Consider the following 25479-nt stretch of genomic DNA (forward strand, 5'->3'; position numbering starts at 1 on the left):
TCATTGACTTTACCTGCTGCTTAACACTCGGTATGATCTGGGTCAGTGGAACATAACTTCCACGTGCAGCACACAGCGACACCGACACAATGACAGCAGCAGTTTCAACACTGGGTATTGTTGCAGACTTTAGCGCGCTGTCCACGATTTTTTAAAGCACGAGTTTTGGTGTTTTGCCCTACTTTGATAGGTGACGGGGTATCTAACGAGCTGTTTTTACAACTTTTCTCTGCGTGACTTATCTCGATAGGGATAGGTGAGGTCGGGGTACGTAACGCAATATCTAAACCTCCCTATTATGTCGTCCGCACTCAGACGTACAAACAAATAACGCAATGCAAACACACACTCACTGACATACGCACGGTTGATTGCACAGACACAAACACAGAAACACAAATTCAAGCATGAACGCAAATACACGCACGCACACACGCACGCACGTACACACACACAAACACAAGTGCTTGCTTTATGCACTTATTCACCCCGAAAAATTGAGAAAACCCCCCACAAATGCTATTTATATTTTATTACAAAATGTCAACACAATTTACACAAAGTAAGTTGCTGATGCGGTTTAGTGTTCTAAAAATATATTCCGTCATCTTTTCTGATTATTATCATCAGATGATGGTTCTCTCTCTAGTGGTAGCGAATCTTTCACAATCAAAAAGATAATGAAATAATAACATCTGTCTACAATTGTAAAAACGAAGCTGAAAAAAAAGTTCATGAAAAATACATGTATTTACAAGTGGTTCATCAGTCCAGTTGGAGTTTTCACGCTTTTAAAATCTGCTTATAAAATGCTGAAAAAGTACAAAATGAAAGTAGCAGGGTTTTTTGTACAAGAAGATAATATCAAAATATCGCGAGATTTTCCCCGGCATTTCGTATAATGTGAATTATATAATGTAAGGCGCAAGGATAATCAATATGTGTGGAAGCTGAGGTATGAATTTATCTTAGAACACCTGTCACACATTCCACAACGACTGCACATTATCGTGTATACACTGATGCACGCAGGGACACACGCACGCACGCACGCACGCACGCACACACACACACAACACACACACACACGCGCGCATCCAATATTTTAGTTCCGCCCCCAAACCCGGCGCTCCCTAGAAAAAAGGATACAAGTGGAAGGTTTTACTATGCATGGCTATTCGCACACAATCCAGTTTTCTCGCATCGGGTTTAGGAGTTGAACTCTAATCAGGTTAACATCTCAAGATTGACAAAAACCAGAAAGAGCAAGGTAGAATCAAGCACGCATTCAATGGATATACATTCCAAAGTTGCCTCAGAATGTCTGTAATGTAAAGGATGAAGGAACAAGGTTGAAGGCCTGCTTTCAAGAGACGATACATTACAAGATGTTTGATGGGTTGTTGACAGACCAGCTTTTTTTGTCTGTCCGAGGGGGAGCATATCGTCTTTTGTTTCATATTTATTGACCAAGGCCGAAGGCCACGGTCAATTAATATGAAACAAAAGTCGATATGCCCCCCCGAGGACCGACAAAAAAGCTGGTCTGTTAACAAACCATCAAACATCGTTTTTGTCATCATTTTGGTAGTGAGAAAGCAAGTGCACAATCAACCCAGGGAGCCATGCTTTGAAATACGGGTCCCGTGCTGATAACCACACGGGTCCCGGTTTGATAACCACTGGCAATCAAAGATGGCGTGTGAAAGCAACTTTCTGTGTTTTTGAGTTCATTAAATGAGTTGGGATGAATATGTCAGGTTTGAGGATGCACAGTTCTGTAGGTTCATCTCGGTATTCCACCCCCTCGGCTTTCTGTTGTAAATATTAAGCTGAGTGATCGAATGTGGAAGCTACGTTTGGTCAAAGGTCACAGAAGATTTGCGTAGTGCAGCAAAGGAAAGAATCGCGATCTTGTTTCCGACTCCGTACCTCTTTGTTTTTCATTGCTTTTATTATTGTTTCTTATTTGTGCTTCGTTTATCGATACAACGTCTTGTGCACGGGTCAAAATGTGTGTGTCAAGTGTCGTTTTACTTGAACTTGACGTTCGTGTTTCTCCGAACGTCTGTGTATCGAAACACAGATACACGCACTCCATGACTTTGTAAGAAGACATAACATATCGGTAGGCTTCATTTGTTTGTGACGAATTTATTGAAGTAGTTTTGTTTTTTTGTTTACTTTTGCCAGTTTGCCAGTTGGTTTTTGGAACTTTGCAAAGCAGTGTCTTGTCGTATGTTTAGGTCTGGGGAAACGCCAATGAAAAGAGCCGAAGAATCCTCGAGCGTTTCTATTGGGTTTGCTTTTGATTATCCATGTAATAGGGCTTCCTGCAACTATGGTAACCGGGGATTTATTCCCCGGGGAACATGAGATTTATTTCCCAGGTGCTTGTGAATGAAAACTCGTGAAAATGATGACAATTGTTGTTATTATGCTCGAATGACATAGGAATAAAACTGAATGAACAAAAACTGAAAATGTTTTACACTTAACTTCACATTATGACCTAAAATGCTTGTGCAAAGGCGATGGATGATGGTTAGTTTCACAATGCAAATCAGGCTACTTGCAAAACGAACACACTGTCTTATGCTCACAACTCGCACCCCCCCTCCACATGTACCACCACTCTCATCCGTCCCTCCTCCCACCGTCACGATTGCTCCCTCTTCCCCCGCCGTCTTTTCAACGACACTGCAGAAGCTCAAGCCTTCTTTGTCTCAAATTTAGAAACGCATTGTCGTACCCACGCCAATTTCACATTAACAGTAAAGCAGACAAGAAATGCTCAACATACACTGTTTGTGGAGAAATGTCTCTAGCATTGCAGACAAGACAAGACTACAACAGACGCGGCAAGACACGACACGACACGACACGACACGACACGACACGACACGACAAGACAAGACACGACAAGACAAGACAAGACAAGACAAGACAAGACATTTACAAAGTAAAGATTTTAGAATCTTTAATAAAGGACTGCCAGTTTACGATGTTCAAGTGTTCGTACTGCTCTCTGATGCCACATTGTACAAAAAGTCAATTGTACATTCAAGCACATGGACAAAAACAACAGAAAATGTCCCGACGATTCACTTATATTGAGAACTTCAATCAAGCTTGATTGGGTTAAGCCGGTTTCTATGCTGTGCGTGCCTTAGTTGAAAAGGACCGTTTCATCATCAGAAGCCTGCGAGAAATGTCAGTCAATGCAGCTGCTACATGTTATCTTGACAAGATTGCTAATTAAATAGAACCGTACACACTCTTCGTCAGGAATTCAAAGACGCTTTGAAAACTCTTTTGATTGGCTTTCTTTAGAGTCACTATAAAAATAACGAGCAAAATGAATAACAGTATCAAGAACAAGATAACAGTATCAAGAACAAGATAACAATGCAAATGATATAATGCAAAAGTATCATTGCATTTTTTTTGTCACTGTGCTAATTCGTCGGTTCATTATATAAATGACTGAGCTAAAGCAACTAGAAAATGCCGTTACAGTTTTGTCACTGTGCTTTCACTGGATTCAAAACCCTTGCTGACATACACCCCTTTCGCAAAGCACAGGCTTGCTATCTGTTTCGAGAGAAGAGACCCGCTGTTGGTGGTAAGCGCTATTTACCGTTCCATTTTCGTCACCATGCTTTCACCATTCTAAAACCCCTTATTATCACACGCTCGCAGGGTCGAGATTTCAAGAGGAAGGGTGTTAATGGTGGTAATCGCTGTACACATTAGTCGTTACATTTAAAACATTTGAAACTATACGATTACAAAGAGGAACAGAAAAGCACAAAATCGTCCATGACAAGACACTTTCAAAACATTTGATTCATAGTACCTTCCTTCGGAGTCATCATAAAAAGCTGACCGTGCCAACGATAATACGAACAACGACAAGAGCAACAAACAAGTCGCGTTAAGCAAAATTACTACATTTAGTCAAGCTGTGGAAGTCAGAATGAAACTGAATGCACTGCATTTTTTCACAATGACCGTAGTCCGCCGCTCGTGCAAAAGGTAGTGAAATTAACGAGCCTGTTTAGCGCGGAAGTGGTTGCGCTGTGCTGCATAGCACGCTTTTCTGTACCTCTTTTCGTTTTAACTTTCTGAGCGTGTTTTTAATCCAATCATATCATATGTAATGTTTTTGGAATCAGGAACCGACAAGGAATAAGATGAAATTGTTTTGAAATCGATTTCGAAAATTTGATTTTAATCATAATTTTTATATTTTTAATTTTCAGAGCTTGTTTTTAATCCGATTATAACATATTTAAATGTTTTTGGAATCAGAAAATGATGAAGAATAAGATGAACGTAATTTTGGATCGTTTTATAAAAAAATAATTTTAATTACAATTTTCAGATTTTTAATGACCAAAGTCATCAATTAATGTTTAAGCCTCCAAGCTGAAATGCAATACCAAAGTCCGGCCTTTGTCGAAGATTGCTTAGCACAAATTTCAATCAATTTCATTACAAAATGAGGGTGTGACAGTGCCGCCTCAACTTTTACAAAAAGCCGGATATGACGTCATCAAAGACATTAATCCAAGAAATGAAAAAAACTTCCGGGGATATCATACCCAGGAACTCTCATGTACAATTTCATAAAGATCGGTTCAGTAGTTTACTCTGAATCGCTCTACACACACACACACAGACAGACAGACAGACAGACACACACACACACACACACACACACACACACACACATACACCACGACCCTCGTCTCGATTCCCCCTCTATGTTAAAACATTTAGTCAAAACTTGACTAAATGTAAAAACTAAAAACAAATGACATTACAGTTTTGTCATTTCGCTTTCACCCTTGTCATAGCCCTGGTTGTCATATGCCCCTTTATTATAAACAACTTCGTAAGGCGGAGGTTCGCTGCTTTGGGAAGGAGGTGATACGTTGCTGGAGATGCCGAGCGGTACGTCATCCGGGATAACCTCCCCATACGGAGGACCAATGGCATTGGGATCGAAGAAGTTGGGGTCACGCTGGTAGCGGGGAAGGGTGCAATGCTCTTTCTTTGCTGGGTGCCACTGTGGTAGGGGCTGGTTCAGATCCACTAACAACTGAAGCGAGAAGCAAATAGTGGTTTAAAAAAATTGTGTACTGTTTTGCCCATTTAAATATTTCTGTGAATGTTATTTGAGGACTGAGATGAAATGTTCTCCTCTCTTCCTTTTCTGTCTGTGTGTCCCTCTCACTCACTCTCTGCACCCCCCCCCGCTCTCTCTCTCTCTCTCTCTCTCTCTCTCTCTCTCTCTCTCTCTCTCTCTCTCTCTCTCTCTCTCTCTCCCTCTCTAGCTCAGTCAGTCGATCAGTCAGTCAGTGTCTTTCTTTCTGATTGATTTTTGTCTTAAGGTTCTTCAATAACGCAACTAGAAACAGTGTTGTCAGCGGGAGACACATTGCACCTCCACTCCAACAGTGGATATCGCAACGCCACATGTCTTAAATTGTCATCCCATAAGCTATAACTGATTTCATTCTGAATACTCTTAAAAATGAAACACCATGTGATTTGATGTACGACCGGCTGGTGAAGTTTCAGCAAAACCGACGTGTTAGCGTTCTTTCATCTGACACGAGTATAAAGAAACCAAAAACTGGCTTGACAGTTACACTTACCTTAAAACCACCCTTGTAGCAGTATGCTCCAATGTACCAGACGGGTATCCACATCATGATGAAAGCCACAGTTAGCCACCCTAGAGTCTCTGACCATTCCGGGTACCCTGGCCCTGTCACTGGCTCATAGTTGATTGAATCGAACACAATGATTGCCTGGAAAAAAACACCCAGATAAATAGCATATAACACCATGATGTTAGAAACGCAAAGTAAAGTGTCATTGTTGCCAGACGTACAAGTGTTCTTGCTGGTCAATTGATGACCGTGATTAATGTAATCAAGGGTACCAAACACTCAAATTACGTTTAGAGGGAAAGCAAATCAAACAAGTCGCGCAAGGCGAAATTACTACATTTAGTCAAGCTGTCGAACTCACAGAATGAAACTGAATGAAACGCACTGCATTTTTTCACCATGACAATACAGCTTCGTCAATCCCCGCGACAAGAAATCGCTCACCTTTTACGTGCAAAACGATGTGAAATTAACAAGCCAGTACAGCGCGGTAGCGTATTGCGCTAAGCAGGAAAGCGCGCTTTTCTGTTTTCTTTTTAACTTTCTGAGCTTGTTTTTCATCCAAACATAACATCTATATATTTTGGGAATCAGGGAACAATACAAAATAAGATGAAATCATTTGTGGATCGATTACTAACATTTTAATTTTAATTAGCATTTTGAGATTTTTAATAAACAAATGCATTAATTAATTTTTAAGCTTGGAAGCTGAAATGCAATCCCATAGTCCGGGCTTTGTCGAAGATTGCTTGGCTAAAATTTCTATCAATTTCATCCAAAAATGAGGGTGTGACAGTGCGGCCTCAACTTTCACAAAAATCCGGATTTGACGTCATCAAAGACATTTATCAAAAAAATGAAAAATAAAGGTCTGGGAATATCATACTCCGAAACTCCCATGTAGAGTTTCGTGAAGATCGGTCTAGTAGTTTTCTCTGAATCGCTCTACACACACACACGCACGCACGCACGCACGCACGCACGCACGCACGCACGCACGCACACACACACACACACACACACACACACACACACACGCACACACGCACACACGCACACACACACACACACACACACACACATACACACACACCACGACCCTCGTCTCGATTCCCCCTCTATGTTAAATCATTTAGTCAAGGTAAAAAGAGGTGATAGGCTGGGAAGCGTTTGGATGTGTGCGAAGTAATTGCTATAAAATTCATTTTAGGTGCAGTTGATTCATTTCAGTGTGCCTGCACACATCTAATCGAGTTGGCCGGGAAAAAACCATGCGATGAGTCCGAAATATCGTACATTTTATTTTAGTTTTCGGAGCGACAGTTTTTCACAAGCTACCCAAGGAAACTATTCAATAACATCACACGATAGCTTAATCAGCATGGCGTAAGCAGTTTATTGGTCTCATCTATGTATAGATATATTTGTTTGTTTCCCAGGGGCGCATTTCACTGCTCGCATTATAATGATTGTTAGGCGATTGCAGATTCAGTCTTTGTCTATGTGCCTTGTGAAATTATGTCCATTGAGAACAACGTGGATCGTGCATGTGACTGTTAGGTAATAAGTTTTTTTCCATGTTCAGCTTCACCTACTTACGTTGCGTTTATTTATTAATCTGTGCATTTGTTAGTGGATACGTACATGTATTTCTTTCAAGGTTACCTAACATTATATCAGTGCAATAGGACAAGCAATCATTCAGCTCAGAAGGCCAAACACTGTTATTGCACCATTGCAGTTTGCACTTGGCGTGCAAATGCACCGATCATTCGGTTCACGGTTTCTGATCGATACCCTCAGCCACCTTGGCTGTAGCTGTTCTTACACAGAGGTACGGAAATTTGAACTGAATGCTGCGCAATCATATGGCATTGATCTCCCACCTACTACTGTGTATGCCTGCCTGTGCAGAAATCCCCGACGCAATGCAGTCTGTCACAGACGTTGCATTCCATTCTAGCGAGCAACAAACGCAGCACAAAGAGTTGAGCGTGGCAAGGCAGAAGCGAGATCACACAGACATTCAGCTGATCTTGAGATATCTGCTTGATAGGAACCCTTTCACTGTGGATACAGCCCTCCGATCCATTTCAAGCGGAAAAGAAGCTGAAGCTACTGTGAATGCAGAACAAGCAAAAGGCGTAGGAAACAAGATTCTGAGCAGCATGATCGGAAATAATGTTGTGGATTTCACCTTTAAAAAGAAGGATCAAGCTGTAACCATGGCTCTGAAAGCCAAGTCGTCCAATCTGCACGATGATCTAGTACATGTTCACTCCATGCTGTTGTTCCAGAGACTAGTGACAACTGTGAAGAACACCAACGGATGTCTTGAGGACGCCTTTGCCTTTGAGATGTGCAGTGTCCCAGCATCGCTGTTTGATTCGGGTGGTCTGCCAAGACAAGGTACCAAGGCTGCACTGGCAACTTACATCTGGACTTCAACAAAGCAGGTAAATGGTGTTATTCCTGATAATGTAACATATGTCATCGATGGTGGCTTGCTGTTGCACCTTCTGCCCTGGTGCCGTGGTTCAACATACAACCAGCTTACTCCGAGTTACGCAGACTTTCTCATTCGTCATTTTGGCAAAGGAGCTGTTGTTTTTGATGGATACAGCTGCGGACCTACCACCAAAGATGCAGCCCATTTGCGAAGAACAAGCAGAGCCAATACAGCATGTGCCATCACTTTTGAGGGTGACATGGTCCTGTGCGAACCAAAGGAGCGCTTCCTGACGAATCCAAACAACAAACAGCGGTTCATCAACCTCCTTAGTTCCCGTTTTTCACAGCACGGCTTTGACACTGTCCATACAACTGCTGATGCTGATAGGCTCGTCGTAAAGACTTCTCTGGAATTGGCAAGGAAGGGAAACGTGATTCTGGTTGGCGAGGACACCGATCTGCTCATGCTTCTGTTGTACCATCTTACGCCAGATCACTGCCCCGTCTTCTTCACATCAGTGAGATCATCGACAGCAAAATCAGCTGCAAAAGTGTGGGACATCAGAAAAGTCCAGACTGTTCTTGGATCTCAAGTTTGTGAGAACATCCTGTTTGCGCACGCCTTTGGTGGATGCGATACAATTAGCAGTCCATTCGGGATTGGAAAACCAATGTGTTTAACGAAATTGACCCAGTCAACAGTGTTCGTGCAGCAGGCCCATGTCTTCAGCGCCAGTCCTTGCAGAGACACTTGTGACAGGGGAGGCTACCGCTCCTTTCACAGCAGACTCTGCACCCGAGTTGTTGGCCTTTAAAAGTCAACACCGGTGTATTGTAGAATTCTGTTTGTGATGGGGTCTGGTGGTTTCCGATTGTCTGTATGTTCATGGAAACCTTCGGGTTTGCATAACAGTTGTTATAGGGCTAAGAAATTAGCTCTAACATTTTCAATCCTGTTTGATTGCACTTCGCCTCCCGAGGTGATCGTAGTGTTTCGGCACTCGGTTACATCTGGTGCTTGCGAGCAGGGATGGGACTCGGCATGATATGTTCAGGTAATGGCATAATATGACCACTGAACATTTTCGTGCTGTTCCCATTCTGCAAACTTGGGATGGACAGTGGTCCCCCGGTTCGGAACTTCGGGACGAAGTTCATTCAAACGGGGGCGATTGTGACAGGGGAGGCTTCCGCTCCTTTCACAGCAGACTCTGCACCCGAGTTGTTGGCCTTTAAAAGTCAACACCGGTGTATTGTAGAATTCTGTTTGTGATGGGATCTGGTGGTTTCCGATTGTCTGTATGTTCATGGAAACCTTCGGGTTTGCATAACAGTTTTTATAGGGCTAAGAAATTAGCTCTAACATTTTCAACCCTGTTTGATTGCACTTCGCCTCCCGAGGTGATCGTAGTGTTTCGGCACACGGTTACACACTGATGAGCTGATAGGAGCAGGAGAAAGGGCCTTTGTAGAACTCTATGGGGGGAAGGAAAGAGACACTTTGAACTTCCTCCGCTACATCAAGTACATGCAGAAAGTCTCTACATGTACCTCATCGTTTCAGCCCTGCAAACTCCCACCTACATCAGCAGCAGCTAAATTCCATTCCATGAGAACATACTTCCAGGTGCAAGAATGGATGCACTTGCATCAAGAACAGTTCCTCCTGGATCCGATGGACTGGGGATGGGAGATTGTTCAAGGCGCCATGCTTCCTATTCTCATTGACATTGCTGCTGCTCCTGGTGATCTACTCGATGTCATCCGATGCAATTGCAAGACAGAGTGTCGAACAGCAAGATGTTCATGCCGAAAACACGGCCTCGTGTGTACGTCTGGCTGTAGAGAGTGCAGAGGGGAGAGCTGTGCCAACACTGTGACCGAGGTTGCCTGTGTAGGTACATCAGACGATGAAGACGGGCTTTAGCGTAAGTACGAGGTCATGTTGAATAGAGTGTGCGTGTGCATGTTCACACGTGTAATGCAACAGTAACGGGTAAAGGAGGGAGAATATCAGCACAGTAATTGTCAACTCACATACCTGTCAAACGCGACCCGGGAGACGCGCCCTGTGAAACCACACCGAATGCACTAGATTTGAGCTTCGGCTACGTTATTTCGCGCTAAATAAATGCAATTGAACCTATTTATCAACTGAATGTGCTTTTCTTACATACTATATGAGTGACATATGGCACATCCCTTAAAATAAGACATGTTATAGACGTGAGAGGTGAGGGACGGAGCATATTCGGAATACCGTTATTGCGCAGTTGTCATCATTCTTTAAAAGCTTCAAAAATATAGTTCGCATGGGAAAACGTTGGCCAACTCGGTTTTACCTGATCAATGGATGCATGTAGAGTACAAAAAAGGTGAAATAAATTTTATAGCAATTTGTTCACACAGGAGGTGAAATCTGATGAAATCTGCCTAGCCTATGAGTCAGGGCTAAAGAAACAGCCCTATACAAATCTGCCCAGAGAACCCAAAGGTTCACAAGATCATACCAGGGACAAGAGCAATGAAACCCTATCACAAACACTCTCTACAATCCACAGTGTCACGTCTCACCAGCAAACAAGACCCGTTTGAGCTATAAATAGCTCAAGCTGAAGGGCCGTTAGACAACTCTGCAGAGTAGCTGCTGTGAAAGGGGTACTACTGCGTCACCCTATCACACGTACTCTGAAAGGTGTTCTCGTGTCCGTGTAAGGTGACACACCTAAGGTCAATGTATTCACGTAACTTGCAACGTAACACGACTGGAAACGTCCAGATCAAGACGCCTAGCTCATATATAAGCTCTTAGTTAAGTCTTCATTTCCTCATTATTAAGTGTCTGATCGTTGAATCTAAAGACCAGTTGTTCAAAGTCTGTGTGAATCTCGTGTATGTAAATGTTCCATGAATTAACCCATCTTTGTTTTTTATTCTTGAGTTAGTAACGTAAACAGTTTCAGAGTTCTTCTTGGGGTGATATCTTTGATCGCCCTTAGCCCAACACATAGTTACAAGCAAAGGGTGAGTCTACTCACAAGAATAAAGCCAGGTGCCACAATAAGCCAGGTCCAGCTGAAGTAGCAGTAGTACAACAAGCGTGTGATGAAACTGTCACCACCCATCATCACCATCACGTCCTCGGTGATACGCCCAAAACCTGAAATATTGAAATCCAGGTCAAACCGAAGTAGAAATAATACCGGATCCGTGTTACCCGACCATCACCCGTCATCAGTGATACGACCACAACCTGAAACATTGAAAGCCAGGTCAAACTAAAGTAGAAGTATTACAGAATTCGTGTTTCCGGACCATCATCAGTCATCATTACAACGTCGTCAGTGATACGACCAAACCCCGAAACACGTCGTTTACAGATGATTAAATCAAGTTTATCCTACATACGTGAGAGAGACACCCGTGAGATAATAATCGTTCAAATCACACGTGTGTATATCATGTAAATGAGGTCATGTCAAGCAAGTCTGGCAGGGACCTGTTTTTCCACTGCTTATGATGCCAAAGTCACCGAGACAAACGTCATTATAGAAACACAAATTGCGCTCGCTAATTACAGAACTAACACGTCACGCCACACTTTCAGAGTGACGTTTGATTTGCTTTGACGTAATAGATTGCACGAGGCTTTGGAAGAGATCGAGGTTCCAAAACAAGCGTCTTCAATTTAGCTGCCTCGAATGCAGGACATTTTCAGTAAAATACACGTAAGTACAGTATGTAGGATAAACAGAATACTACATGGCTTGCTGTGTCGTACCAGATTTACACGAGTTGTTTTTTAAAATATTGAACTGCGAGCGAAAGCGAGCTGTTCACTATTTGAAAAAGCAACGAGTGTAAATGCGTGAGATGAAACTATATAATCACTCAGGCAGAATTACAAAACAGTATCACGGTGAGAGAAAGGTAACACCAGGGACCGTATACAACTTTCAATAACAACAACACAAAAGTCGACACTTTTGGGGGCGAAAAAGTCCCAGTAACAGCCCTGTTGCGGAAGGAAGATTGAATCAGACTCACCATAGACCCAGACGATAGCGATGAACTCGAAGAGACCCACCAGCAGCAAAGGAAAGCCCACAAATATGTCCAGCAGATCCAGCAAGTACGTACCGCCCTGTAAAACACACGCGTGTTCATGTACGTACACATGCCACACTCACCCTCGAACACACCACGTGCTTGCACGAACACACACTCAGACGCATACGAATATATATGCACATATACGCCGAGAAAACTCTCAGATGAATTACAACGTGGTCCAGGTTATCTGGATTTGATGGACGTATGAGTACAATGACCTCTGCCACTAATTGTTTTGTCTAACAGTTTGGACGTGACTAACTCTTTTCAAACTCGTGACTAACTCTTTTCAAATCTGGTCTGTGGAACTTCGAAGGCAACTTTGCTACAACTTTCTTACAAAAGTCCACAAAAGGCAGCGATAAGCGCCTGGGGCCAATCCTGGGGCCAATTACTGGGACTCGCGCTATAGAAAAAGCTATTTATTATTATTATTATTATTATTATTATAAAATGCAGCAAAGCAGGGAGTCAGTCAGGCATCAGCAACCTACCTGAGTGGTTTGTGGAAGTCCCAGAAGGAAGCCCAAGAAGCACATGGAGACCCTGAAGATGATGGACCTCCACTTGCCCCTCAGGCACTTGTATTCATCCTGCAGGGCCGTCAGCAGCGTCTCAGCGCTCGGGATCTGTGCCAACGCAACACACACTTCTTGAGATCTAAGTTGTGGATCCTTGAGGGCAGTCGGCATTATCGTTTAGATAAATATATTATGTCCATGTCGACATCACATAATCTGATACACCAAAGAGAAATCTAACAGCTAGTAGGTTACATTGCGTTGAGGCTTATAAGGTATGTTACGTTAAAGACACACTCCTCTGTGTGTGTGTGTGTGTGTGTGTGTGTGTGTGTGTGTGTGTGTGTGTGTGTGTGTGTGTGTGAGTGTGTGTACGTACGTGTGTGCGTGTGTACGTGTGTGTGTGCGTGTGTGTACGAGCGTGTTTGTGTGTGTGTGTACGTGCGTGTTTGTGTGTGTGTGTGTGTGTGTGTGTTTGTTTGTGTGTGTGTTTGTGTGTGTGTGTGTGTGTGTGTGTGTGCGTGGGTGAGTGCGTGGGTGCGTGCCTGCTCCTTGTTCTTTCTCTCTTTCTTTATTTGGTGTTTAACGTCGTTTTCAACCACGAAGGTTATATCGCGACGGGGAAAGGGGGGAGATGGAATAGAGCCACTTGCCAATTGTTTCTTGTTCACAAAAGCACTAATAAAAAATTTGCTCCAGGGGCTAGCAACGTAGTACAATATATGACCTTACTGGGAGAATACAAGTTTCCAGTACAAAGGACTTAACATTTCTTACACACTGCTTGACTAAGGGGTCTTGCTCCTTGTGTCTTTGTTTTAAGTTGTAAATGAGTACGTGCGCATACATTGTGTAAAATATTCTGATTCTTTGTCTCATGGCCCCTGTTTGAAGACGTGTAACTATGTACTTGGGTTTTGTATAAATCGTCTCAAGTTCTTGTGCTAAAGGGAGGTTATATCGTTATGCTTATGAACCCGCTTCTGCTCATGCTTTACCTGTGTACCCATGCCCAGGCAGATCATCATGAAGAAGAACAGGATGGACCACAGTTGTGGTACGGGCATCTTGGCCAAAGCTTCGGGATAGGCCACAAAGACCAGCCCTGTACCTGTATGTGAACAATGACAAGAAAAAAAATCAATACTTTCAAAACACGACGAAAATTTTCCAAGATTTGAACTCTGACAATGCTTGTAAAACAACAAAGGCGCAGAAGTATCAAAGATCTGAGCTCTTACCAAAACATTTAAATGATATGAATCACCCCTCCCCCCCCCTCCCGCACCCCATTCCTCGACCTATGCTCCTTCGGACAGGGATGATTGAATTCGAATCCCTATTAATTACAATACATTTTAAGACCAGTGAAGTGTCGCCGTCCATAAGGTTTTATATTGTACGTGAAAACAATGAGCACCATGAGACCAAATATTCATTCTTCCTTGAAGAACAAAGATGCTACCTGATTTTCTTTTTGGACCTGTACAAAGTTGGTTTGTGTCCATACGAACGTCATCAAACGTATGACAGAAACATGAATACCTCATCAACAACAACTACCCCATTACTCGCATGCCAAGTGTCTACCCAACCAAGTCTGTACCGCTGGAACAAGGGGAACAACTGTGGTTGGGCTGTCTTGAAAATGGGAGACCATCGTGACTCCCTGTCACTTGGTTTGTAATGATTGAAGGAGTAATTTTTTGATATTCTGACGTTTTGTCACGACAGTTGCATGACGTGCCGCTTTTAGTGACATCAGGCACTTATTTGGTGTCTAAAAGAGTCCGTGCTATTGGAAGAAGGAGAACAAGTGCGGTTGGAGAGCTCGCTGCATCTCTCTGTCACTAGTTTTGCAGCATAAAAAGAGAAAGACATTAATTTTGTGACATTCTGTCGTCGTGCGAGGTCAGAGGGTGATATTGTGACGTACCGCTTTGAGTGACGTCAGGCACCGCAACTCCCTTGGCTTTTGCCATATAGCCCAGGATGGAGAAGATGGCGAATCCAGCGTAGAAACTTGTACAGCAGTTGATGATCGGGATGATAATTGAATCTCTGCATTCAACAGCCACAAACCAATTAGTGAAAACAACAACAACAACAACAACAACAACAACAGCAACAGCAGCAACAACAACAACAACAACAACAACAACAACAACAACAACAACAACAACAACGTACGCATGCACGCACGCACGCTTACAAGCACGAACAAGCAGACACCCACCCGGGCGCAAGCAGGCAGATAGGCACGAACAAACACCCACACACTCACCCAACCATCCACCAACACACGTGCAACAGCCGCTCAAATCTCATGCGAGCACGCGCCGCACAGACAGACAGACAGACAAAAATGTTACTTCATGTACCGACCTCAAGGAGTTGTTTTTAAATTTGCTGTAGCTGGACATGGCTGTCAGACTGCCGGTGCTGGTACTCAAGGAGAAAAAGATCTGGGAAGCCGCATCAAGCCACACCTGCAAAACGACAATCCGCTCGATTCTAAAAGGTTCTGAACCGTAACCCTTTCACCCCTAACCCTCAACAACCCCCCCCCACCCGACTCCTCCAAAAGCAGGTGATTATTTTAAAAAGCTTAACAAAACAGAGTCGATAGTTCGGAAGAAATTGTGCAAATTTTGTTTGATTTTGTTTGATTTGATTTGATTTTTTGACTTTGTTTGCCTTTGCAATATAAACTGCGTCACATTCGCCTACAACATCACAACAAAAACATACGACTAAAGAACTTATCAAACGCAGTTTCAGTAGAGCTGCCTCGGCTGATCACACATCACGGACATTCTCCCGTTCTTGTAGTTGAATAAAACTACACAAGTAAAGCAAAAAAATAGAATGTTAACATTACAAGTACACACCGAAGACTTTGTGAGTTTGGAGGTTTCAGGAGTGATGTAGAAATGGATTCCGTCACTCGCGCCGTCGAGCGTCACGCCTCGGACGAGAAGAATAGTCAGGATGACGTAGGGGAACAGCGCGAAGAAATACTGTGTCTGAAAAATGGAGACCCCATGGAATAGAACGATTAGAGGAATGAATCAAAAAACCAAGAAGGGTAAGTTGTTTGAACGTTTAATTATTGACAAAACAAAACGTTACGTTCACAAATATATCGACCCAGCGGTCTTTTAAGTGCACAAACAAACACTAATAAGACAACATTTATCTTGACAAAATGTTCTACCTCATTTCCGAAATTAGAGGAATGGTCAGATTGACGGAAGGGAGCATTGAGAACAGTTACACCGTATAATTATGACATGCAAGAACAAAGTAACATGAATAAATATATGGAACACCAAAACTGAGTTTTCACCCGGTAGAGTCTACCAGTACCCTTCCGCAATCTATTAAGGCAGAACACTGTGTCTGGGCATTGAGTGAGCGAAGAGGCGCGATGGCCCCACAATTGCCTGAGACAAGGACCTAGGCACCATGTAGTCACGCATAACTGATCGACCATTCGTGAAGAATTGATCTTCTATCAGTTGTCTTGCCATAGAAGGAGACATCCTTGTAGACGGAGATTCAAATGATAGACTCGGCCGCAGTTATGCCTTGACAAAAATTAGGCAGTTACCTTGCCAAAGGAGAACATCATTTTACTTAAAGGCACAGTACGCCTCCCGTAAACCATCACAGATACTGTCAGGCTTTTACACACAGTACAAACACCCTTTCGTTTAACACTCACCGCTTGAGAACATCCTAGGTGCCCAACGTAAAGAGCGAGCAATTTTCAAAGAATTAATTTTGCGTATTGTCTGATCAGACAATGGGACGGTGGTGCGTTTTGGCGCTAGACCTAACTTTTAAAATCTAAATAATAAATTGACAGCTTGTTACACAAACATTCTTAAATCATAAAATAATTCTTTTTTCATCAAGACAAGATCAGTACAATTCGAAGTTTTGAAAGTTTGATAAAAGAAAACCCCGGAAGCAGGGTCACGCAAGGTCGTGGTTCTCGTAGCAGACGACGGTTATGCCTATCGCCAGTTCCTCTGAACAGTCAAAAGCCATTGCTAGAGTTCGTGTGAATCGCAGCCGTCTGTTGCGTTTAGATTCAGAGGTACATAATAACGTGCTATTCCAGATAAGCTTACAGCGAGTCGCATTAAAATCACAAACTGACGACTACATTGTGAAAAAAAGGAAACTGGATCACACGGGTTCACGATGGCTCAGGGGTAAGATAAACCACGCAAAAATAAATTCTTTGAAAATTGCTCGCTCTTCACGGAGGGCACCTAGGATGTTCTCAAGCGGTGAGTGTTTAAATGAAAGGGCGTTTGTACTGTGTGTAAAAACCTGACAGTATCTGTCATGGTTTACAGGAGGCTTACTGTGCCTTTAAGCAGATGTTGACATTGCAGGCACCATTCATGAACAACAGAGATATAAAAACTGCAGAATATCCCTTAGGCACTGGATATTTGTCGTTAATCAATCACCTTGCCCAAAGACGGCACACAATGCAGGCACCATTCACGAACAACAGAGATATACAAACTGCAGAAAATCACTAAGGCGCTGGTTATTGATCGTTAATCACTCACTTTGCCCAAAGACGGCACACAATGCAGGCATCATTCACGAACTTGACAACAGAGATATATACGAACGAACTGCAGAAAATCCCTGGATATTAGTCGTTAATCACTCACCTTGCCCAAAGACGACACGCAATGCAGGCATCATTCACGAACTTGACAACAGAGATATATACGAACGAACTGCAGAAAATCCCTGGATATTAGTCGTTAATCACTCACCTTGCCCAAAGACGACACGCCCTTGATGAGGGAAATACAGATGATGGTCCAGGCAGCCAGGTTGCACAGAGTCAGGTCCCACTTTAGGGATCCCGGCTCGTCGATACCGCTTGTCTTCTCCAGCACATAGTGACTGTAGAGAAAGAGGCGGTTCACCACACATTCTACACTACTCGTCATAAAAAACTGTACACATGCGTTTGAGAGCAGATCTTTCTGATGAGGCCGTTTATCGTAAAACCAATTATATGTCTAGAAAGGCCGTTTATTCTTCTAACTTATTTAGAAAACAGATTGAGTATACATGATGTAGTGTCGATACAGTGGAACCTACAACACAGACCCCCCCAAAAAAAAAATCAAATTCGCAAAATCAAGGTTCCCGCGTTAAAATTGACAAAAAAATCAGAACTGCTAAAACGAAACATGTTTAGCATGTCATTAGACAGAACAATCAAATCTGCATCCAAATCAGTCAGTTTTGTTCACATATCTTGTCTACCAAGGACGCTACGGCATGCTGAGCGGTGTAGGTGTCAATCCTCTCAGAAGGCATAAAAGGCAGTTTTTGAAGCCGTTTTAGCGGGTAGTGAGACAAAAAAAGGTACATTTGAGTAACTCGCCAACGCATTGCCTTTACACTTTCGGAGATTGGTGCTAACACGTGTCGTAAAGTAAATACGGAATTTCAAGTCATTTGAGACATTAGGTCTGCTGTTATTTTTCATTTCAGAAAAAGTTCTTAAATTGACGGTAGGTTTTTGATGACTAATTTAATTTGTTGAAATCTTCAAGAACAATGACAGATGCGCCACATACTCAAATTTCACGTACATATCTTATCAGACATATCATGGGTGGTATGAGGATTTCAACGCGAAAATAGTTTTTGAGCGCAAATGTCGGCCTAATTATAAGCCTAGCAAAACTCACTGCCGACACGCTTAACTGACCAATGGCTCTTGAAAAAGCATTTTCCAAGAATTTTTGTGTGAGTTTAAACAAGTGCGCTGTTGAACAGCCATTGTTGAAACTGTATTAGATTTAAGGGTAAATTGAAGCTTTCATTTTTCTAAATGCATGCTAATTTTAATTTTTTGTTGTTCAATCGGACAGGGTACATCTTTATTTTTAAAACTCTTTCTGGTATGTCGCATAACAGCAGAACTAATATCGCAAATGACTTAAAATTCCGTATTTACTTTACGACACGTGTTAGCACCAATCTCCGAAAGTGTGAAGGCAATGCGTTGGCGAGTTACTCAAATGTACCATTTTTTGTCGCATTACCCGCTAAAACGGCTTCAACAACTGCCTTTTATGCCTTCTGAGAGGATTGACACCTACACCGCTCAGCATGCCTTAGCGTCCATGGCAGACAAGATATATATGAAAAAAATTGACTGTTTTGGGTGCCGATGTGATTGTTCTGTCTAATAACATGCTAAACATGGTTCGAATTAGTTGTTCTTATTTGTTGTCGATTTTATAGCGGGAACCTTGATTTTGCGAATTTGATTTTGGGGGGTGTCTGTGTTGTAGGTTCCACTGTATCAACGTTACTTCATGTAAACTTAATCTATTTTATGAATAAGTTAGGGGAATAAACGGCCTTTCCAGTCATATAATTGGTTTCACGATGAACGGCCTCATCAGAAAGATCTGCCCTCAAACGCATATGACGAATAGTGTAGTATCTGTCTGTATTTAAACTCTTGAGCTTTCATGCCCATGCAACGAATTTTATTGTTGTAATAGAGAGTAATAGATTTTTTCAATTGTTCATCATGTAAATTATTTTGTATAATTTGTTTATTTGTGATTAAAATTGTGATTTGTGATGTCATTTGTATGGAGTCGACGCACGTGCGAGGATATGTATGTGTGGGAGGGGGGGGGGCGCGGGAGATGGAAGCTTGCTGTATGTTATGTAATGTATATATTGTGTGTGATACGTGGAAATGTGATACTATTTATTTGCATGTATGATACAGGTACAAATGTGATAATTGTAGGCTTATACTAGTGATTACTGTGTGTGATACATGAAATGTGATATGAATGCTGTTTTTATATGTTATACTCTTACTTTCTCCCAAGCGCAAGACAAATTCTTCTATGAAAATTGAAGCCAATAAAATTTGAGTTGAGTTGAGTTGAGTTGAAAAAAAAAATGCTAGGATTATTTTTTTTAAGGCGCTTAGAATTATGTTTGGATTTGCGCCCCTATAAATACCCTTATGATTATTGATATTCATCACATAATGTCGTAACTGTCTGTATAAGCTTTTGGGATATTTAATGTTCCTTCAGATGTCCATTCAGAAAGTTTTTGAATGTTTTGGTATTATTCATGGAATATACACATGTAGTTGAGTTGAATTTCAATTTAAACACACTTCCGTTCTCTGTCCCTTAGTCCAGATTAACTTGCTTCCCATTTATTCTCTGATATTTATTCAGTGTGTCTCACCAAGATTTGAAACACGCGAAAGTACAAGTCAATTTTAGCCCAAAAAACCTGTCTCATCGGGGCCATCTTTTTCTCATGTCCCGCTTTCTTTCTCTTCTTCTTCTTCTGCGTTCGATGTTATTATCGTGGAAGCGTAGACAGCCGATTTTCTCCCCACGCCAAGTTGGCTGCTGTCTTCCGTCTTCGGTGGTTGAGGTTCTTACTCAGGGTTGCCTCCTCCCCAAGAGTAGCTGCCTTGCTGGGCTGTCGAGTCCACTCTACCCGGCTTTCTTTCTCTAAATGTGTTCTTATTTATGCATTAAAGAAACTCATTAACAGACTGATCACCATCTAGTATATACTAAGTATATTAAAGAGTCATTTTTTTCTGAATCGTTAACAGTTTTGAATAACAATACTCACTTGTAGTACTCCTCGCTCGCGCTTTTGATGTTGCTCCCGTTGACAACTATGCCAGCTGAAAAATGAACAGAAAAGATAATGTAAGAAATGCAATTCTCAATCTAAAGAAGAAGAAGACAGTCAAGGGAAAACCAGTGCCTGGCCTGTCTAAAAACACCTCCCGCTGGAGGGATTTTGCAGCCAGAGCAGTATAGATAAAGAGGAAAACATTTTCTCTGCGCGCGCGCCAGCAAGCAGGATGTCCCGGAACTGAAGAAGAAGAAGAAGAAGAAGAGAAATTCATTGGATATCAAAATAGAACATTCCTCACATAGACATATTTAATGCAAATTCATAGCACTGATCATCATAAACAATTAGGGGGAGGGACGCTACAAATCTGTTTTTACAAGAAAAGTATCGATTACTTTGTGTTTTTGCTCTCGTATTGGTGGCATTCCTGTTGACAATCTTCGAATATTACAGCGGACAGTAGATAAACCTTTTTCAGTAAATCTTGATCAGGTTTCTTTATAATTAACTTAAATAAAACATGTCTCAGCTTTACTTAAAAAAAAAATGTAGCCGATATTTTACGTCCTGAACAGGTTAAGGTATTCCAGTTGCAAACAAACCGACAAAACCTACTGTGTCGAGTCACGGAACATAATTCTTAAAATAAATTAGTACAGCTCTAAATTTCATCATTTTTAACAAAAAGACAACAAATAAACCTACTGCAGTTGAGTCCCGAAGAGTTGAACCACCGAAGTGGGTCAAGGTCAGTTGTGTTTTCGTCCCCAGTACGACAGTAGCACGTGTTCCAGTCTTCGCCGCACTGTGTCCATGGCAACGTGCTCTGCATGGAGGCGAAGAAGAAGTAGACTGCCTGGGCCACGACCACGTTGTAGTAGATGGTCAGGATCGCCACGAGAGCCATCATGGTATAGCCAAGGCCTGGTGGTAAGGCAAGACAAGATTCATGTGTATTGTCACAAGTGCATCAAAACGAGAGCCTATTGGTATAGCCAAGGCCTGGTGGTAAGGCAAGACACGATTAATGTGTATTATCACAAGTGCATCGCCACGACAGCCTCCATGGTATAACCAAGGCCTGGTGGTAAGGCACGACAAGATTCATTTGTATTATCACAAGTGCATCAAAACGAGAGCCTATTGGTATAGCCAAGGCCTGGTGGTAAGGCAAGACAAGATTAATTTGTATTGTCACAAGTGCATCAAAACGAGAGCCTATTGGTATAGCCAAGGCCTGGTGGTAAGGCAAGACACGATTAATGTGTATTATCACAAGTGCATCGCCACGACAGCCATCATGGTATAGCCAAGGCCTGGTGGTAAGGCAAGACAAGATTAATTTGTATTGTCACAAGTGCATCAAAACGAGAGCCTATTGGTATAGCCAAGGCCTGGTGGTAAGGCAAGACACGATTAATGTGTATTATCACAAGTGCATCGCCACGACAGCCTCCATGGTATAACCAAGGCCTGGTGGTAAGGCACGACAAGATTCATTTGTATTATCACAAGTGCATCAAAACGAGAGCCTATTGGTATAGCCAAGGCCTGGTGCTAAGGCAAGACACGATTAATGTGTATTATCACAAGTGGTGGTAAGGCACGACAAGATTCATTTGTATTATCACAAGCGCATCAAAACGAGAGACTATTGGTATAGCCAAGGCCTGGTGGTAAAGCAAGACACGATTAATGTGTATTGTCACAAGTGGTGGTAAGGCACGACAAGATTCATTTGTATTATCACAAGTGCATCAAAACGAGAGCCAATTGGTATAGCCAAGGCCTGGTGGTAAGGCAAGACAAGATTAATTTGTATTGTCACATGTGCATCAAAACGAGAGCCTATTGGTATAACCAAGGCCTGGTGGTAAGGCAAGACACGATTCATTTGTATTATCACATGTGCATCAAAACGAGAGCCTATTGGTATAGCCAAGGCCTGGTGGTCAGGCAAGACAAGATTATTTTGTATTGTCACAAGTGCATCAAAACGAGAGCCTATTGGTATAGCCAAGGCCTGGTGGTAAGGCAAGACACGATTAATGTGTATTATCACAAGTGCATCGCCACGACAGCCTCCATGGTATAACCAAGGCCTGGTGGTAAGGCACGACAAGATTCATTTGTATTATCACAAGTGCATCAAAACGAGAGCCTATTGGTATAGCCAAGGCCTGGTGGTAAGGCAAGACACGATTAATGTGTATTATCACAAGTGCATCGCCACGACAGCCTCCATGGTATAACCAAGGCCTGGTGGTAAGGCACGACAAGATTCATTTGTATTATCACAAGTGCATCAAAACGAGAGCCTATTGGTATAGCCAAGGCCTGGTGGTAAGGCAAGACAAGATTAATTTGTATTGTCACAAGTGGATCAAAACGAGAGCCATCATGGTATAGCCAAGGCCTGGTGGTAAGGCACGACAAGATTCATTTGTATTATCACAAGTGCATCGCCACGAAAGCCACCATGGTATTACCGTATAGCCAAGGCCCTGATGGTGAGGCACTGCAAGTCATTTGTATTGTCACAATTTAATCATTTACTCGTACTCTTCGCTTCTCATTGTCGCTGTCGACGCCCGTGTTCAACCGGTTGCTTCCCTTCATCTTAAATCTTAAGTTCTGAAATATGCAACAAGGTTTGCATGATTGCAGTACTAGAAAACTGAACAGTTTCCCAGAATTCCCTATTCTATTTTTAGTGTAACATCAGCTCATGGGAAAAGCCCAAAAGGCGCATGTATTACCGCGCGTAGATCATTGCAGAGAATGATTGATATCTACCCTTAGATAATGCGTTTGTGGTATTGATTACTTTTGTTTACTTTAAAAAGTTAAGTCTTGTATATATATATAATAGTGTTAGTGTTAGGATTGCAATACTTCACACTTCCATTGGTGACAACACAAATACAAAAGGCAGTGGAAAACAAACATTGTTTTTCGAAATATCAGATGGAGATCTACAATTCTAGCGATGGGAAAATCCATATGCGGAGACACTAATTCCACGTCAAAGAAAAGCTGTGATAAACACTGTGAAAAGAACAGTCATGGAGGTGATAAGAACTATAGATATTTTCTTAAATTTCCAGGTACCAAAGAGCAGTGTGCATGCAAATTAGCCAACTGCTGCTGCTGCTGCTGCTGCTTCTGCTGCTGCTGCTTCTGCTGCTTCTGCTGCTGCTGCTGATAATGATGATGCTGAAGAATATGATATGATATGATAGCTGTTGCTTTTTGGGTCCACCGGACCATATAGGCCAAATCAGGACCCCACAAGTTTAACATTACACAAATTTAAATTAAACCAATTTAAAAAAAACAAAGTCAGGAACTTCACCCGAAGGGAACACAAAAGTTAAACCCTACGTGTCAAGGATCTTTCTTTCTTTCTTTATTTGGTGTTTAACGTCGTTTTCAACCACGAAGGTTATCGCGAAAGGGAAAGGGGGGGGGGGGGCGGGGGAGATGGGATAGAGCCACTTGTTAGTTGTTTCTTGTTCACAAAAGCACTAACCAAAAAATTGCTCCAGGGGCTTGCAACATAGTACAATATATTACCTTACTAGGAGAATGCAAGTTTCCATGTCAAGGATCTTTAAAATTCAAATCTTAAAATAAAGGCCAGACTCCCTTAAAAATCCAAAGAGAGCTGTAGAGCTGGCCTCCGTAAAAATATGTTTCAAAATAAAGGTGTCAAAATACTTCACTCGTAAATCATACAGATCAGCGCATTCAGTGAGAAAATGTATCACAGTAAAACTATTATCACAGGCGTGGCACCACGGTGTCTGCTGAAGAATAAGAAGATGATGTTGAACATGAAGAAGAAGAAGAAGAAGAAGAAGAAGAAGAAGAAGAAGAAGAAGAAGAAGAAGAAGAAGAAGAAGAAGAAGAAGAAGAAGAAGAAGAAGAAGAAGAAGAAGAAGAAGAAGAAGAAGAAGAAGAAGAAGAAGAAGAAGAAGAAGAAGAAGATGATGAAGATGATGAAGAAGATGATGATGATGATGATGATGATAATAATGATGATGATGATGATGATGATGATGATGATGATGATGATGATGATGATTTACCTTTAAAAAGCGGGTTGACGGACCATATGGACAGTGGTCCCAGGCTGGCAAACTGACCAAAGGTGATCTCCAGACAGAACAAGGGGATCCCCATCAACACCAGGCAGATGATGTAGGGAATGAGGAATGCGCCTGAAACACGAGGCACACATATCAATTATAACAATGGACACACATTCCATCACACGTAGATAGAATCCAGAGAAGGGAGACACAGAGAGAAGAGAGAGAGAGAGAGAGAGAGAGAGAGAGAGAGAGAGAGAGAGAGAGAGAGAGAGAGAGAGAGAGAGAGAGAGAGAGAGAGAGAGAGAGCGATCGAGAGAGAGAGAGTACGAGAGAGTGAGAGAGAGACACACAGAGAGAGTGAGAGACAGAGAGAGTGAGAGAGAGAGAGAGAGTAAGAGACAGAGAGAGAGAGTGAGAGAGAGAGAGAGAGAGAGAGAGAGAGAGAGAGAGAGAGAGAGAGAGAGAGAGAGAGAGAGAGAGCGACAGACAGTCACACAGACGGGACACATGCACACGCACAACCACCCAACCCAACACGCATCCACACACACACACACACACACACACACACACACACACACACACACACACACTTCCCTCAAATAATACATCTTGCAAGAAAACTTAATCTATAAGTCAGCTGCCAACTAAGTCAAAGAGTGTTGTGGTATTTGTGTGTATGTGTGTGTATGTGTGTGTGTGTGTGTGTGGGGGGGGGGTCCATTTTCTTCACTTACACACGCACGCAGGCACGCATGCACGTAGGCAGGCAGCCAGGCACGCACGCAGGCAGGCAGGCACGCACGCACACACACACTCACACACACACACACACACACACACACACACACACACACACACACAAGGGCAGATAAAACATAAAACATGCATGTCGATAACAAGAGGACTCAGGAG

General features: G+C 42.4%; 1 protein-coding gene across 1 annotated transcript in view; it reads right to left on the bottom strand.

The window, feature by feature from the left end:
- Positions 1 to 515: 515 nt before the first annotated feature.
- The window catches only part of LOC138959570 (sodium- and chloride-dependent glycine transporter 1-like), a 43584-nt gene continuing 18620 nt past the window's right edge, over positions 516 to 25479 (bottom strand). The window contains exons 3-15 of the mRNA XM_070331106.1: positions 24559 to 24690; positions 21173 to 21391; positions 20456 to 20510; positions 17581 to 17713; positions 15664 to 15798; positions 15158 to 15261; positions 14709 to 14833; positions 13771 to 13883; positions 12746 to 12880; positions 12186 to 12282; positions 11177 to 11298; positions 5667 to 5822; positions 516 to 5107 (exon numbers count right to left, since the gene is read on the bottom strand). Coding sequence (XP_070187207.1) covers positions 4826 to 5107; positions 5667 to 5822; positions 11177 to 11298; positions 12186 to 12282; positions 12746 to 12880; positions 13771 to 13883; positions 14709 to 14833; positions 15158 to 15261; positions 15664 to 15798; positions 17581 to 17713; positions 20456 to 20510; positions 21173 to 21391; positions 24559 to 24690 — 1808 coding nt within the window. The 3' untranslated portion in view covers positions 516 to 4825. The remainder of the gene's footprint in view (positions 5108 to 5666; positions 5823 to 11176; positions 11299 to 12185; positions 12283 to 12745; positions 12881 to 13770; positions 13884 to 14708; positions 14834 to 15157; positions 15262 to 15663; positions 15799 to 17580; positions 17714 to 20455; positions 20511 to 21172; positions 21392 to 24558; positions 24691 to 25479) is intronic.

The sequence above is a fragment of the Littorina saxatilis genome, linkage group LG2 (assembly GCF_037325665.1).
Source record: "Littorina saxatilis isolate snail1 linkage group LG2, US_GU_Lsax_2.0, whole genome shotgun sequence".
Taxonomy (NCBI): Eukaryota; Metazoa; Mollusca; class Gastropoda; order Littorinimorpha; family Littorinidae; genus Littorina; species Littorina saxatilis.